General features: G+C 46.7%; 1 protein-coding gene across 7 annotated transcripts in view; it reads left to right on the forward strand.

Annotated features, from left to right (window-relative positions):
* PAX2 (paired box 2) overlaps positions 1 to 14,687 on the forward strand; it is a 114,196-nt gene extending 99,509 nt beyond the window's left edge. For 5 of the 7 annotated variants that reach the window (XM_065551554.1, XM_065551549.1, XM_065551552.1 and 2 more), the window contains 3 exons: positions 2,769 to 2,870; positions 9,643 to 9,729; positions 11,184 to 14,687. In XM_065551554.1, coding sequence (XP_065407626.1) covers positions 2,769 to 2,870; positions 9,643 to 9,729 — 189 coding nt within the window. In that variant the 3' untranslated portion in view covers positions 11,184 to 14,687. Of the gene's footprint in view, positions 1 to 2,768; positions 2,871 to 9,642; positions 9,730 to 11,164 lie in introns of all 7 variants that reach the window. The other 2 variants (XM_065551553.1, XM_065551551.1) reach the window with 1 other exon arrangement.
* The last annotated feature ends 418 nt before the right edge of the window (positions 14,688 to 15,105 follow it).

Consider the following 15,105-nt stretch of genomic DNA (forward strand, 5'->3'; position numbering starts at 1 on the left):
TCGTCTCCCTGGCAGCTCTGGTGGGCTTGGGCTGGGCTGAGCCAGGCGAAGGGCTCCTCTCCCCGGCAGCTCCAGTGGGCCTAGGCTGGGCTCTCCCTGCCTGCATGGTGGCCATGCAGCTTACAGGGAACTTATGTGATGAGCCTGTTTGCGCACTGACACTGAAAGAAGTTTGAGTGCAGGGCATGCTCCAGGGCTCCACTGCAGAACTCTTATTCCCCTTGTCGTTCTCTTTCTTATTTGAATAGTCCCATTGATGTCAGTGAGTGTTCACCACCCTGAAAAAATGTTCCTCAATGAGGCCATTGATGTTTTTTGAGAGGCAACCAAAACCCCATCTAAAGAACTAGGCAGCTTTACCCCCAGTGACCCCAGAGTGTCACAGGTTCTACCAATCTACAACCAAGTGAAACCCCAGCAAAGTAAAGCAGGGCCCCCATGTGATGTCAGCAGAGAAACCCATGGAGAAACTCTGATGTGTAATCTGGTTTGATTCCACCACAGCCAAGATGGTGGCACAGTCTGCATCGCCACACTGACCCAGACGGAGGAGAGCTGTCACCTTCTTTTTCCAGGCTGGCACTGTTGAAGGAGCCTTAGGGAATTAGGTGTCCAACTCCAACTGTATTTTCCACATCTGGGTGTGAATGTAGAGTGAAGGGTGTGCCTACATCTGGGTATGAATGTGAGTCGGGGGGTGCCTATACTTGGATATGAATCTGAAGGGGGTGTACCTAGATCTGGGTGTGAATCTGAAGGGGGTGTACCTAGATCTGAGTGGGCGTAGATCTCATGTGATTTGTGTGCATGTGCCTGCCTCCCCACATTTGAGTAGGAATGTCAACGTGTATGTACTTCACCTGCCATGGCAGCATTTCAGTACAGGGATATCAAGCCGAGAGGTCTCCACCACTTTTCGGTGACATTTTTCCCCACTTGACACCTGCTGTAATGTGCCAGGCTGCTCAGCCTGGGAAAGCCCAGCGAGTCCGAAGCATGGACGCGCCACTGTACACATAATTCTCCCCTGAGGGAGAGGATGAAAGAAAGAACAACCCACACATGACAGATGTTAGTTACGTTGCTTAATGCATGACTGGAAATCACTAAGGTACCACCGTGATGAGGGTGGGATAAGAACCTATAGAATGGCACGATGCACTCTTAGGCATTGCCTCTGGGGGATGGACAGAGTGCAGCAGAACCAACCCGCCAATTCCCACCATCCAGGGTGAGGAGAGATGGCAATGGGTGGGGACCCTCTCAAGGGACAGACCAAGGCTTGCATTTCTTCTTATTTTAACCAGTCTGGTTCGCCAATCACTAGTCAAAGTCCAAAAGCTATGACACTGATTCTACCCACCACCCCCTAGAGAGAACTCACCCTCTGCTGGGAGGTAGGGTTCATTTACCCTGAGTGCTGAATGTAAGGCTGGTTCCAGGGCCCAGTCCACAGATTTGATTTCTCCCATAAGCTGAGCTGAAACAGTGGGCCTGGTTTTCCTTACATCTACATATACCAGTGCTACTCTGTTGACTTCTGGGGGGTGGCTGGTCCTGATTCACATGGGCACAGATGAAGGAGAATTGGGATTCAGGTCTCCAAACAGAACAGAGAATGGATTTAACAAGGCAGCAGCCAACGGCACAAGCTCCATGGCAAGCTACAGCTCAGCAGAGGAATCTGGAGGGCTGGTGTGGGCTGAGATCTCGGTAGGCAGCATAGGAGGTTGAGCTGGGAAGATCCCAGCAGCGGTGGGGAAAGGATTGTCTTAATTTATTTAGAGGGGTTTTTATTTTGGTTTTGGCTTGAAACTCCCAGCAGCTTCTGAGATGATTTTAGTTCATTTAAATGCAATGAGCACTCACAGCAAAATGCCATCCTCGCTGGCCCGCTTCCAGGTGAACCCATCCCAATGAGGACATGCCTCTGGCAGCAGGCAAGGAGCCTACAGCTGCACTTACTCAGCGGTGAAAAATAAACCCCTGTCATCTACCGGCCTGTGCCCCTCTCCTCCCGCACCCATCCCCATGCCCATCCCCTGCAGGCGAAGGCGTCCTGACTCCGGGGCTTGCAAAAGAACCAGTGAAAACTTGTATCTGTGACAGAAGTAAAGAAGGGATCAAATTAAAACCTCAGGTCCTATTTTTTATTTGTATGACAGCAGCACCTAGAGGGGCCCCATTGTGCTAGGTATTGTGCACATGTGGGAAGAGATACTCCCTGCCCCAAAGAGCTTACAGCCTAGACCGACAAATAGTGGGAGGGGAAACAGAGACACAGAGAAGTGAAGTGATTTGCCCAAGGATGGACAGTGGCAGAGCTGGGAATGGAAGCCAGGTCTTCTGACAGCTCTAGGCACTGGACCATACCGCTTCTCTCTGCCTGCACCACATGCAGGAACTCAGCTACTCCAGTGATGAATGTGGTAGAACTTCCTATGCAGCTTAGATTTGCTTCTATTAGATTAAATAGATCCAAGCTGCCCAACTAGCTTCAGTGTATACAGTGGGATGAAATGAATGACTCTGAGCCTTGAAGAGGCTCCTTTTCAGTGCCCTCTTTGCAGCTTGGACTCAAAAGCATCAAGGTCTCCAAATGAAAATCTTCCAATGAAAAGGAAGGTTAGAGGTCCCAGGCAGAGTCTCAGAGTGTTTGCCCAAGAGGCTCCTGGCCACTTGGAAAGAAGGAGACACCAGGCTCTGTGCTGAAGGATCTCAGTTCAAGTCACTGCTCATCCTCTGTCCCCACTTCCTTCTCTTTCCAGGTCGTGACATGGCGAGCACCACCTTGCCCGGTTACCCACCCCATGTTCCGCCGACTGGACAGGGCAGCTACCCAACGTCAACTCTCGCAGGAATGGTACCTGGTAAGTCAATGCCAAAAGCATTTGTGTTGTGCTTAGCCAGTGTATAGGCCTTGATCATTCTGCTCAGGCACCGGAGTATTCTGCTACAGCTCTAAGTCCCTTCCCATCAGTGTCTCTGCTGCCCTTAAAGCCCTGCCTGCTACCCATGGCTCACAGTCAAACATAATGCACTACCATTGCCCATGAAAACTGATTCATCACAGCTAAGGGCAACTAGCTATCTATAACCTATGGTAATTAATTAATCTTAGTATTCATTAACTATCGTAATTAACTTCCAACTGTCCATGTAAATTATTATCCACTATTCATGACTCAGGATAATTAACTACCCACCCACCTAGGGTAACAAGCTGTCTTTTGTCCAAAGGACAGCTAAGGGCCAGATGCAAATGGTAACTTAATATCTACAGCCATGGGTGGCTACAGTGCTACCCACAGCCTAGACTCACTAAGAACCCATTGCCCACATACCAGGAATAAGTAGCACAACTCAAGGAAAACTACTTATTACAACAACACAAGGGCTAACCAGCCACCCACAGACTGCTTGCTCTTATACACAGCCACTGCCCACAGAATAAGGATATCTAGCTACCTGCTCCATGCATCCAAGAGACAAATGGCTCTCTGCTACCCATTGGCTACGGATAAATATCTTCACTCAGCACAAGTCTGACTAACTTGTACTGCCTGCTGCTCACAGAAAGGCCAACTAGCCATTGCCCAGACCCCAGGAATAGCTAGCTAAGGGTCTGATCTAGTAAACGTTATTGAGCATACTGCTAGTCAGCGGGGCTATTCACAACAGTGAACACTATCACTGACGATAAATGTGTGCAGGTCTGAGCCCTAATATCCTTAACTGACTAATCCCTGATTACATCCCTAGAGGTACTGGCTAGTAGTAGTAGTGTTCTCTGCCCAGGGCTAACAAACTACCCACTGCCTACAGCCCTAAGATAACTGGGGATATACTTGTAAGGTTATAGGATCAGGAAAAGTGATAGGGCCAGATTCTGGCTCCCACTCCAGCCCCTTGCACCATTCCAGCCTCTTTTACCACTCCAGCAGTGCAGAGGGGCTGCAAAGCTTGCCCCGCCGCTATCTGTGTGTTGAAATCTCCAAGTGGTGCAGAGTCAGCATTATTTAGAGCAGCCCCAAACCTGCTCTAAGTTGTGCCAAGAGCTGGTTTGGCCCCCAGCTGGTTCGAGGGCGAGGGGAACACAAAGGTGATGTATAGCAGTCAAAACCCAGTCATAATGGGTGAATTCAGGTAATCACATATTTAAAGCTTATAACCGGTTTATGCTTAAAGTAGTGTTGCCGTGCCTTCTCTGCTATTTTAACCCAAATTAAGAACACACCTCTTTTTGAAGTGTAGACATACGCTTAGTAACTCACAGGAGTCTATTTAAGAAGTAATTCTCCTTGAGGCACTCGATACTAGTGACCACTGTATAATGAAGTTCATCATCCCCATGGCAGAGATCATATCAAAATCTAGCTCTGGGACAGTCCGCTTTAGAAAATGTGCATTTGACAACAATGAGGAAGCTAATCAGAGAGACCCTTAAGTCAAGGGTAAGGGAATTCAGCTTACCCATATGACAACAGAGTTAACACCCAGGGCATGCAGACACCCAAAACAAAGAATGGAAGCAGGAAGGTAAGGAAAAAAACCAGGCTAGTTAAATTGCAATGTGTAAGAAATTATTCAAGCCAAATAGGTATCCTTCTGAAAATGAAAATCCAACCATGTTGGGGCTTAAGCCAACCTGAGGGTTAGGAGGACATTTTTCCTGGTGCCTACTTGGACATGCTGTGGTATTTCTTACACCTCCCTATGAAGTGCCAGGTGCTGGCCACTTTCAGTCACAGGATACTGGACTGGATGGATGGACCACTGGTCTGATCCAGTCTGGCAATTCCTGTATTCTAGTCCAACTGGAGCCATCATAACTGTGTTCCATAGAACATAAGATAGACGTTGATAGGCCCAATGGGGAATGTGAAATGCAAACATCCAGAGACTTAGATACAAATAGTAGGAAACTCTTTAAGTGTATCAGAAACAGGAATTATGTAAGAGAAGGTTTCTTGCTGACCAATCGGAGAACATCTTCCTGGGATGTAATCAAATGTACCGACATGCCAGAGAGCTGCATCGTCCAGTTGCTTTGAACGTCCACTCCACTGCAGGGATCTTGAGACTAGGTCCTCACCACTGGAGCCTCTTTAGGTCCTCCCTGATTTACTGGTTCCTGTGTTAAGCTGCCATGATACAGATGCCAGAGCATAGATGTGACTCTGTGGTTGGACATGAGGTGCAGATGTATGGCCTAAAGAACTGAATCATAAGACAACACAGACTCTGCGAAGAAAGGTTCAGATTCAGGGGATTGCATTCAGGATCCAAAGGGACACACATGGAATTTCTGTCCTGCAGGAAATTCCAACATTTCAAAATTTGTTTTTTATCTCAAATTGTGACAAAAAATCAAAATATTGAAATATTTGGTGCAGTAACATTGAAACAAAACATTCTGATAATATCAAAATGCTTAGTTTCAATAATATATGTCAAAGCAAAATAAAACAAAAGAAGAAAGTTAAACAAAACAGGAAAGTTAAGATGAAATGAGAAAGTGGAAACAAAACAAGGACGTCTAAACGAAATACTCAATTTTGAATAATTTTGTAACTTGTCTGTTGAAAATGTCATTGAAATCTACACATTCCTGTGAAATATTTCAATTTAGTTGAAGCAGCATTTTGAGAAGGAAAATTATTCCCTCTAAAACATTTTGACCAGCTCTAGCCAAATGCATCTCTGTTACATCAGTAAAACCCCGCTGACATCAATGGGGTTGCACTGGTGTAACAGAAAGGAGTTTGTCCTCCTTAGAGACACACAGGCATGTGCAAAATGGGTAATCTGTGGTACAAGTATCCCTCTGGCTCATACAGATGCTGCCTTAAGATGTGTCCTGCATTCACAGTCACCTGTTTGCACACATTTCACAGCTGCAACTTAGTCTCACTGGCTCTAGAGATGGATGGAAGCTACTAGGTCACTGAGTGCATCGTCCTGCAAAGGACAGGAATTGGTCACTCAAAGGAGGATTAATCAGACAGTACTTTAATGTTATGCTGGATCTGTGCATGTTCCAGGCTTGGGAGGCTTGCTGCTCAAGTGACAGGACACTTTCAATCCCTGACTCCCTTCCCCCTCTTTTTTAGAGAAGCTGGCAGCCCCAGCCTCAACCCCTTTGCCTGCTGGAGTCACTCTGCAAACCCTCTGGAGGACTCTCCAAAAGGAGAAGGGGTTTAGAGAGAGCAGCATGGAGCCTGCAGAGGGCTGGTAGCAGCAACGGGGGGAGCATTAAACAGAATCCAATGCTGATGAGGAAATTACACTTGTTTCATTAGCGATCGGGAAAGGCAATAGCTCAGTTCCTCTTGGTCACAGTTGAGCTCAAAAGCTCATTATCCTACTGCATGCATGCTTTCACTCCTCGTCAATAAACACCGTTTCCAATGGCTGCCCTCCATCCTCCCCAGCTCCCCATGGCTGCACCAGAGTGGGGCTCTTTCTCCTCTACTTAACCTGTGGTTTAGGATCACTGTAAACAGTTTAGGATGACAACAGAGAAGGGAGCGAGAGAGAGAGAGAGAGAGAGAGAGGCTTTGAAATATCAGAATTTTGCTCTCCCCCGCAGCCATACCGAGACATGGGCTATGCTATATGAGCCAGCTTGGAGCAGAAATGCCCATCTGGTTGGCCTTTTCCTTCTCTCTGGGCTAGGTTTCTCCCTGGTACAACTCTGCTGAGCAGCACACTTCAGTGGTGTTACAGCAGGGCCATGCTTGGTACTCTGCCTCTGTGTAGTCTCCCTCTGCCTGCCCCCCAGGGCATCCCGTGTTATCTCTAGCAGGGATGTTCTGACTATCCCCCATCTATCTGTCAGGGTTTCCAGGACTGGATGTTTCTGGATTGGAAGCACATTCAGTGGTTGCCATTATAAAGTCAACATTTGCCAACAGCTCCAACTCGGTAGAATCTGAGAATCTGATCTATTTCCCTCTACTCAGGCCTGGTCTACACTAGAAAATTAGGTTGTTTTAACTACATCAGTCAAGAGTATGAAAAATCCAACTCCCTGAGCAACATTGTTAAACCGACCTAAGTCATCATGTAGACAGCACTAAAGTGACGGAATAATTCTTCCATTGACTTAGCTACCACATCTCGAGGAGGTGGATTACCTACACTGATGGGAGAGCCCCTCCCGTCGGCATAGGTAGTGTCTACACTGAAGTGCTACAGCAGTACAGCTGTAGCATTTCAAGTGCAGACAAGCCCTCAGAGTAAGAACTACTGTAACTGCAGTACCTTAGACCCCAGAGGGGGGAGGATGGAAGGAGGGTATAGCTCTTGACAAAAGTTGACCTTTTTATGGTGACTAGTTTATGCTATTATTCTAAATTCCTTAGAAAACCCAATAGGACCTTATCAAGGGTAAATCATTGTAGCTGTGTTGACTCCATGGACTCAGTTTCCACCAGCAGAGAATATGGCCCATTGGCTCTAATGCTCCTGAGAAGGAAGCACTAGCAGAGATTAGAGAATAATGAATTGAAATCTCTTTGGTAATTGTGTCTGAGGCATTCCATGTACTTTGCTTTATTGCCTTTAACCTCCATGCTGTGGATCTCTATTAGAAGGCCTGGATGCTTTCTACACTCATTGTTTCTCTACCAAGGACTCTGGTCCCTACAGAGAATAGCTGGCAAGTTATTATCAGACTGTACAGACCAGGCACCATGGCCACTTTGTTCTTTTCCCACTGTCAAAGTTCAGACCTATGTTCAGTGACATTTGAGTGCATTGCATTAGCTCTCGGCTGGCATTGCTCTTTCCCAGCCTGTCTGCAGTTTCATTAAAGAGAGGTGATGATCAAACAAGTATCTATTTAAAAATGCCATCTCCTTATTCAACAGATTCATAGATTTTAAGATCAGAAGGGACCATTATGATCACCCAGTCTGACCTCAACGTTTGTCTTCCAGTCATATTTTCTCAGTTGCAAGTTCATTAGCCCTGAAGAGCCCATGTAGCGAGGGAGGTGCACTGGGTGCTCTTCTGAGCCAAAGCTGCAAAATTTGGATCCTGATCCAGATTTCCAGCATTTCACAGAGTTCATAGGCATGTTGGTTTGGGCCCATCTCAGGCAAAGATGAAGAGACAAAGAGAACCCAGAGGCAGAAAGAACCCAGTTCACCTTTCAAACTCAAGCAGCATCCGTTGCACTAGCATTTGGAAAAATCACCTTTTGACTTGTAACCTGAGCAAGTTTTGTATGGAAGTCATAGAATCATAGAACTGGAAGGGACCTCGAGAGGTCATCTAGTCCAGTGCCCTGCACTCATGGCAGGACTAAGTATTATCTAGACCAGGGGTCGGCAATGTTCGGCACGCGGCTCGCCAGGGTAAGCACCCTGGCGGGCCGGGCCAGTTTTATTTACCTGCTGACGCGGCAGGTTCGGCCGATCGTGGCCCCCACTGGCCGCGGTTCGCCATCCCGGGCCAATGGGGGCGGTGAGAAGCAGCAGCCAGCACATCGCTCGCCCGCGCCGCTTCTCGCCACCCCCATTGGCCCGGGACGGCGAACTGCGGCCAGTGGGGGCCGCGATCGGCCGAACCTGCCACATCAGCAGGTAAATAAAACTGGCACAGCCCGCCAGGGTGCTTACCCTGGCGAGCCGCGTGCCGAACGTTGCCGACCCCTGATCTAGACCATTCCTGACAGGTGTTTATCTAACCTGCTCTTAAAAATCTCCAATGATGGAGATTCCACAACCTCCCTAGACAATTTATTCCAGTGCTTAAGCACCCTGACAGTTAGGAAGTTTTTCCTAATGTCCAGCCTAAACTGCCCTTGCTGCAATTTAAGCCCATTGCTTCTCATCCTAGCCTCAGAGGTTAAGAACAACTCTTCTCCCTCCTCCTTGTAACAACCTTTTATGTACTTGAAAGAGTCATTGAGAGAATATCAATGAGGCGCCCATAACATCAGAGCCACTCTTGTGTCTTGGACGATGCTATGGAGGGGGGAGGAAATAAAGGGCTGTGCATTCATATTCCACTCTGCAGTTCATATATAGCATTCCCCCTCACTTCCCTGTGAAGTGCTTCTGATGATCACCCACGATTTCCTCCTTAACAAACCTTCCCTATTTCACAACCCCCAGCATCCTACTAAGAACAAAACTGACCAACGCGAGTTGCTATTGACAGTGTTGCCAATTCCTGTGGTTTTATCATGAGTCTTGCAATATTTGGTGTTTCTTTTAAAGGCCCAGCTCCTGGAGTCATGGGATTAGGTGTGGAACTTGGCTTTCATTTAAAAAAAAAAAAAAAGCAAATTCCTATCCCTCATGGTTGCAGAGCAAAGCTTGAAAATATGACCCCACAGTGCACCCTGCAGATCTGGAAACCAGGCGGCAAAGAAAAAGACACCAATATTTTAAACATTTTAGAAAGATCTTGTGATTTTGAGGGCCTGACTCATGCTTTTTGACTGTCCAGGGTCGGCAGCATTGCACTGAAAATTAAAGAATTGTATATCCTTAAGTTGTACTTCCAGGTGGGTGAGGAAACTGCACAAACTGGTATGGCCTGGGTCAGATGAACCTAAGCGCCAGCTCAGGGGAAGGGTAGAGACATGTCTTTCCCACTGTGTTTCACTTCCCACTTTGTTCCTTGCAGGGAGTGAGTTCTCGGGGAACCCTTACAGTCACCCTCAGTACACGACCTACAATGAGGCCTGGCGATTCAGCAACCCCGCGTTACTAAGTGAGTACCTGCCCGCCCGCACACACACACACCCGCCTCGCGCTCCTTCTGTACGTCTCTTTGTTTTCTTTTTGTTTGTTCGTTTGTTTTCTGAAATGGGTCTGCAAGTATCTGGCCAGGCTAAGAGTCCTTTCCCTCACTGTCCAATCTGGCCTGTCAGTGAGTATTTTCATGACATCTGTTTTTTCTCTGGCCTGAGGCTGCTCCAAGACTCTACTTCAGATTAGGGCAGAAATCCACTTCAGATTCTCCTTTCTCCATGGGTTGCACCCAGAGCCCATTCCAAGGGTGGTCAGCAAGTTCTCCACCCAGGAGCAATGCCCACAATGCCTGGGTCAATTTGACCAAGTTTGTGGGTGGCTGGTGGAGTCTGTCCAGCAGGGTTGGAGCCCCACTGAACCTAATGTTCACAGAAAAAGTAAAATCTGTTGGGGGGAGGGAGAAAAGCCCTAAAACTCTGTCCTCTCACACAGCATTTCCTTGTAGGGGAACAGGAGGAGATTTATTGTATGTAAAATAAATAAGCTGTGATTATTAACTACATATTCACTAAGGTTTAACAACTGGGTAATAGATACAAATTTTATTCCAGTGTTGTTAAACCTCAGCAAATGTGATCTTAATAATCAATCACTATTTAACTCCCATACAATAACCACCCGGAGAGCTTCTCTTCCAAGTGTGACCAAAATCCCAAGCAATGAAACAACGGACAATTGTTTTGTTTCTCCCCCAGCTGTGTTTGGAGATGGCTCACAGCTCCATATCACATCTGTTCAGTCAATCCAACCCCTAGAGGCCTACAGCAGATGAATTGCTGTAGCTCAGGTACAGGGTGCTGCCAGAGTGATACTCACACACTCACCTCTCAGCCCCTGTGCAGAAGGGCAACAGCAATGGGTCCCAGATGTTTTGCCTGCACACCCCCATTTGGAGACTTATTGATTCCCACAATACCAGAAAGCAACAAAGCAACCAAAGAATCCAGGACAGGGTGCTCATTTTGCAGCGCCTCCACAGGGCCCCAGCAGAAATAGGTGTGCACTCAAGGTGCATGCAACATCAAGCAGAGGGCGCCATTTGGTGGAGGTGCCATCATATTCAATTGGGATCGCAGTCTCATCTGCTGATGGCACAACCCCAAGTGGGGGCGCAGCCCATAGCATGGGAACGGCTGGTCTACAGGAAAGAGGATTTCCCAGCCCTGGCGAGACCAGCTCTGCGAGGAGCATGATGTGTGGCAATGTATCCTCAGAGAAATACAGCAGTTGGGTGGAAGTGTTGGCCCACCTGCTCCTGGCCACAGGTCCTTCCTTTGGTCCTTCTCCTTTTGTTCTTTTCTTTTGTTTTGTTTTCTTTTCTTCTTTTTTTATTTTTATTTTTTTACTGTTTGTCCTTTCAAACCAGTCCATTCTTCTCCTGTGTTAACTTTCAGGTTCCCCTTATTATTATAGTGCCACATCCCGAGGCGCTGCACCTCCCACTGCTGCCGCTGCCTATGACCGCCACTAGTTACCATGGAAACCACATGAAACTGCAGGGCGACAGCTTAGGCCTTCATATTGTACCTGTCTGATCAACTTTCTCCATCCCCGGGAAGGGTGAAGAGAACTTCTCCGTCCCCCTCCACGCCCAGCTATCCCTCCCCTTCCCTGCAGAATGTGCTGGATCGAAGCGCTCGCAACATCGGACTGAGAAATATGCGTCCCCTGCACTCTGGCCCTCGCCCCAACTCAACTACTTCCGTGGACAACAGGAAAGGCCTGTGACCAGCTCACCTGCTGCTGTAGACCTTCAAACCATCCCAGGCACACTTCAGCCATGCAAGGCCTCCCTGATTTTGAAGACTGAGGGAATTCAAGCAATGCAACCCGCAACCCTTGTTTATACAGGACCCTGTTCTCCAGGGAGCGGTAGAGGCAGGGTGAAGTGGGGAGGAAGCCACCTGCAACAAATTGTTCCCTCGAGAAACTTTCTTCCTTGGTGGATGCTTCAAAACGCTAACCGACAAGCCTGTTTCAGAGGCCTGAGGGACTGGTCTGGCTAGCATGGGGATGGCAGCACAGAGAGGCAACCCATCTGGCAGTGAAGGAAAGGCCCAAGTGCAACACTCTCCATTCCTCCTCCTCCCTCCTCCCCGCCCCAGGTCTCTCTGTGTGCTCCATCCCCACTCTTCTCTTCATGTCTTGGCTTCCTTCAAGGTTCCGTTTGAAGGCCACACCCGGCGTGTTGTGACCTCGCAGGCCGGAGTTGGGTTGAAACACACACAAACATGATTTCTGTGACACACAATCAGCTCAGACAGGAGGATGGAGCGACATCAACCAACCGACCGATGAAATGAAGAAATATATAAATAGATATATAAATATAACTGTGTTTTTATGCTTTGTCATGAAGGTCTGTAAAAAGGAAAAAAAATGAACAAATCCCCAATTTTCTAAAAAAAAAAAAAAAATCAACAAAAAAACAAAATAAAAAAAACCCTAGAAAAATAAACCCAAATCCCCTCGCCCGAATGGCACACAAGTTCCTCTGATGTTTGATGCTCCCCTTTCACTCTTGGGTTTCATTTCCTTTCTGTTTTGCACTAGAATGTGATGGTGGAGAGGATTGGAGGCCCCATCACCTCCTCTTTTCCTAATCCCAATCCCATTCTTTGGGGAGCAGTGTGGACAATTCACATCTGGCAAAAAAAAAAATTACCAAACAAACCAGCCAACTAAACGCACCCCGTGGGAAGTCAGCTTTTTCCGTGTCAGTTGTCATCAAACAAAGAAAACAAACCCAGTCTCTTGCTCTAACTGCGCTTGTGGTAGAAAGGAACGTGTGGGGTTTCATGCAGGTCCATTAGATCTCCCTTCAGCCAGCAGAGCTGAAACAGACAGATTCAGAATTGGCTGGGATTGTTGCTTGGTTCCCTACACTTGGTTCCCATGCACTTAAACTTGCACCTACTCCCTTCACCCACACCTGCCTCAGTCAACCTGACATCTTAACTCCCACACCTTAATACCTGTGCCCTACACCGGTCCCTGAATACCTACATCTTAATCCCTACAGTCCCATTAAGTGTTTTATTCTCAATTCCCAAACCCCTACAGCCTTGCTATCTATGCCCTATCCCATTCCCACGGTCCCTTCACCCTAATCCCTACACTTAGTTCTCTGTGTTCTGCACCCTAACATCTATCCCCTATACCCTCATCCTTGCACCCTCAACCCTATATTACCCCCCATAATATTCACTCTCTGATACCTGAATGCTCTTGTAATGGTTCTGTAGTGATTCTCTGCTCTCTTTGGTTCCCCAGTGATTGCCAAGCATTGTTTTGCAAAAGGCTGATTGTCAGTGGAAATGCTTATTACTCCTGTATTGCTGGCAACTTCAGATGCTCCTGTTCTTTGGACTGACACTCCCAAAAAGCTAGTCAAAGAAAACATAAAGGCTAGAGCTGGTCTCCTGGGCAGCAAGAGGTAGATTCTTATTGTTGGTTTAGAGAGAGGATTGGGATAAGATGAGTGGGCCACTGTCCATGAATAAAGGCAGGATAGAATCAACCTATTGAGGGTGGAAATGTGAACCGTGGAGCAATTTCCAAAACTAGCATTTGTATATAGCCCATGGTTCCCAGCCTCTGAATGAAATGTGCACATTGACTCAGCTTTCTGTCTCCAGGGTTAGCCTGAAGGCAAGAAAAGTCCATCGTCAGCAACTGGCTGTATGGGCCCAAAGACCCCACTCACCCAGAGCTCTTTTCAGCACTTGCATATCTCAGGGTGACCATATGGATGCGTTTTCTGCAATGGGATGGCACAGAATGCTAAGAGGGAGTGTTTTTGTTTACACAGAAGATAAGGGCCTAAAATCTGTTCTGGTAAATCTTGAGTAACTCCAGTAAAGTCAACAGAGTTACTCCACCTCCACTAAGTCAATGGAGTTGCTCCAGATTCATTACTGTGAACCCACTGAAGTCAATGGTTATTGGAATTTATCCAGATTTATGTCATTGTGACTGGGCTGAGAATTTTGCCTATTGTCTCAGTCTATGAAAAAAGAGACACTGGTTAATCATTTTTAAAAACTCACCCTTATCATCCCCTTGGTTTGTCCCCCACATACTAGATAAATGCTGGACCATAAGCCGTGATGTCCCCATTTGATTCTCTCAGTAGTACCTCTGCTCTCCTTGTCCAAAATCCAGCTTCACCCAGCCTGACAACTAGAATAACCCAAGGGGCTAGAAAACATGAGACTGACACACCTCACATTGGACAACATGCAGTTTAGGAAGCCTGTTCCAAAGCAACTAGCCATTGAGAAAAGTCCACTCTTATGATGGCATTTCACAGAGAGATAGTACAGGCTGAGAAGGCAGGATTTGGTTGGCTCAGTCATGGCTGGTTTAATTTGATGCTCAGAGGGCCAAATTCATAGTTGGTTTAACTCCACTGATGCAAGGGGATTTCTCCCATGCATTGATTTGGCCTGGAAAGTTTAGAAGAACAGCAAGTGGGTTTGATCAGGAAAACAGAAGTACAGAGTAATATGCAGAGGACCAGGCATTCTTATCCTCTTCCATCACCTCCCCCGTAAAGCCCCATGCGAATGTACTGAATTACATTTGCCAAAGAGTTTCTTGTGTTGGTTGTTTTGAGTTACAGTCGATGGATGCATTGTAAAGCAGTATTATAGCTAAAGTCTAGTAGCTGACACGGGGATTTATGTGGTGATATTATGCAGAAGAAAACCATCAATATTCATATAGATTCCATTAGATTGGACTATGCAGGAAACACAAAAATTCTACCAATTATTTAATATTATGTTATTTGCAAATACAATTGCTGCTTTGTAGGAAGATAATGTGTGTAATGTGAAGGCAATTCCTCTTGTATATAAGTTCATCTCCATCTTCATCATGGTAGTTATTAAAACAGCCTCGTCTCATCCTGTACATAAGGAACGCTCTGTCTGTACTGTGCAAGTCTCGTTGTGCTCACTGAAAACAAAACTATCTGTTCAATAAAGCACAGCACAAATCCAGAACCTGAGGGAACAGCCAAATTGTAGAAGGGCTCCTTCCCCAGGAGCCTGGGAGTTGGTTTATTTTAGGTGGATTTTTTTTTTCATTTTTCTTAAAAAAAAATTACAACAAAAAACAAACAAAAAATAAAGTTTGGAAGGAAAACAAAATCACTATGCAAAATCCAGCTAAATCTGTCGCTGTGTTTCACGTCTCTCCTCCATTCTGCTCTCTTTCCTTCCCTCGCTCTCCTTTATTTTCCTCTCCCTCCTTTCATTTCTCCTCTTTATCTTCCTCCCCAACACCCTTTATTTCTTCCTCCACTACTCCTTCATTTCTAGCCCACCAT

This window comes from Chrysemys picta, chromosome 7 (assembly GCF_011386835.1).
Source record: "Chrysemys picta bellii isolate R12L10 chromosome 7, ASM1138683v2, whole genome shotgun sequence".
Taxonomy (NCBI): Eukaryota; Metazoa; Chordata; order Testudines; family Emydidae; genus Chrysemys; species Chrysemys picta.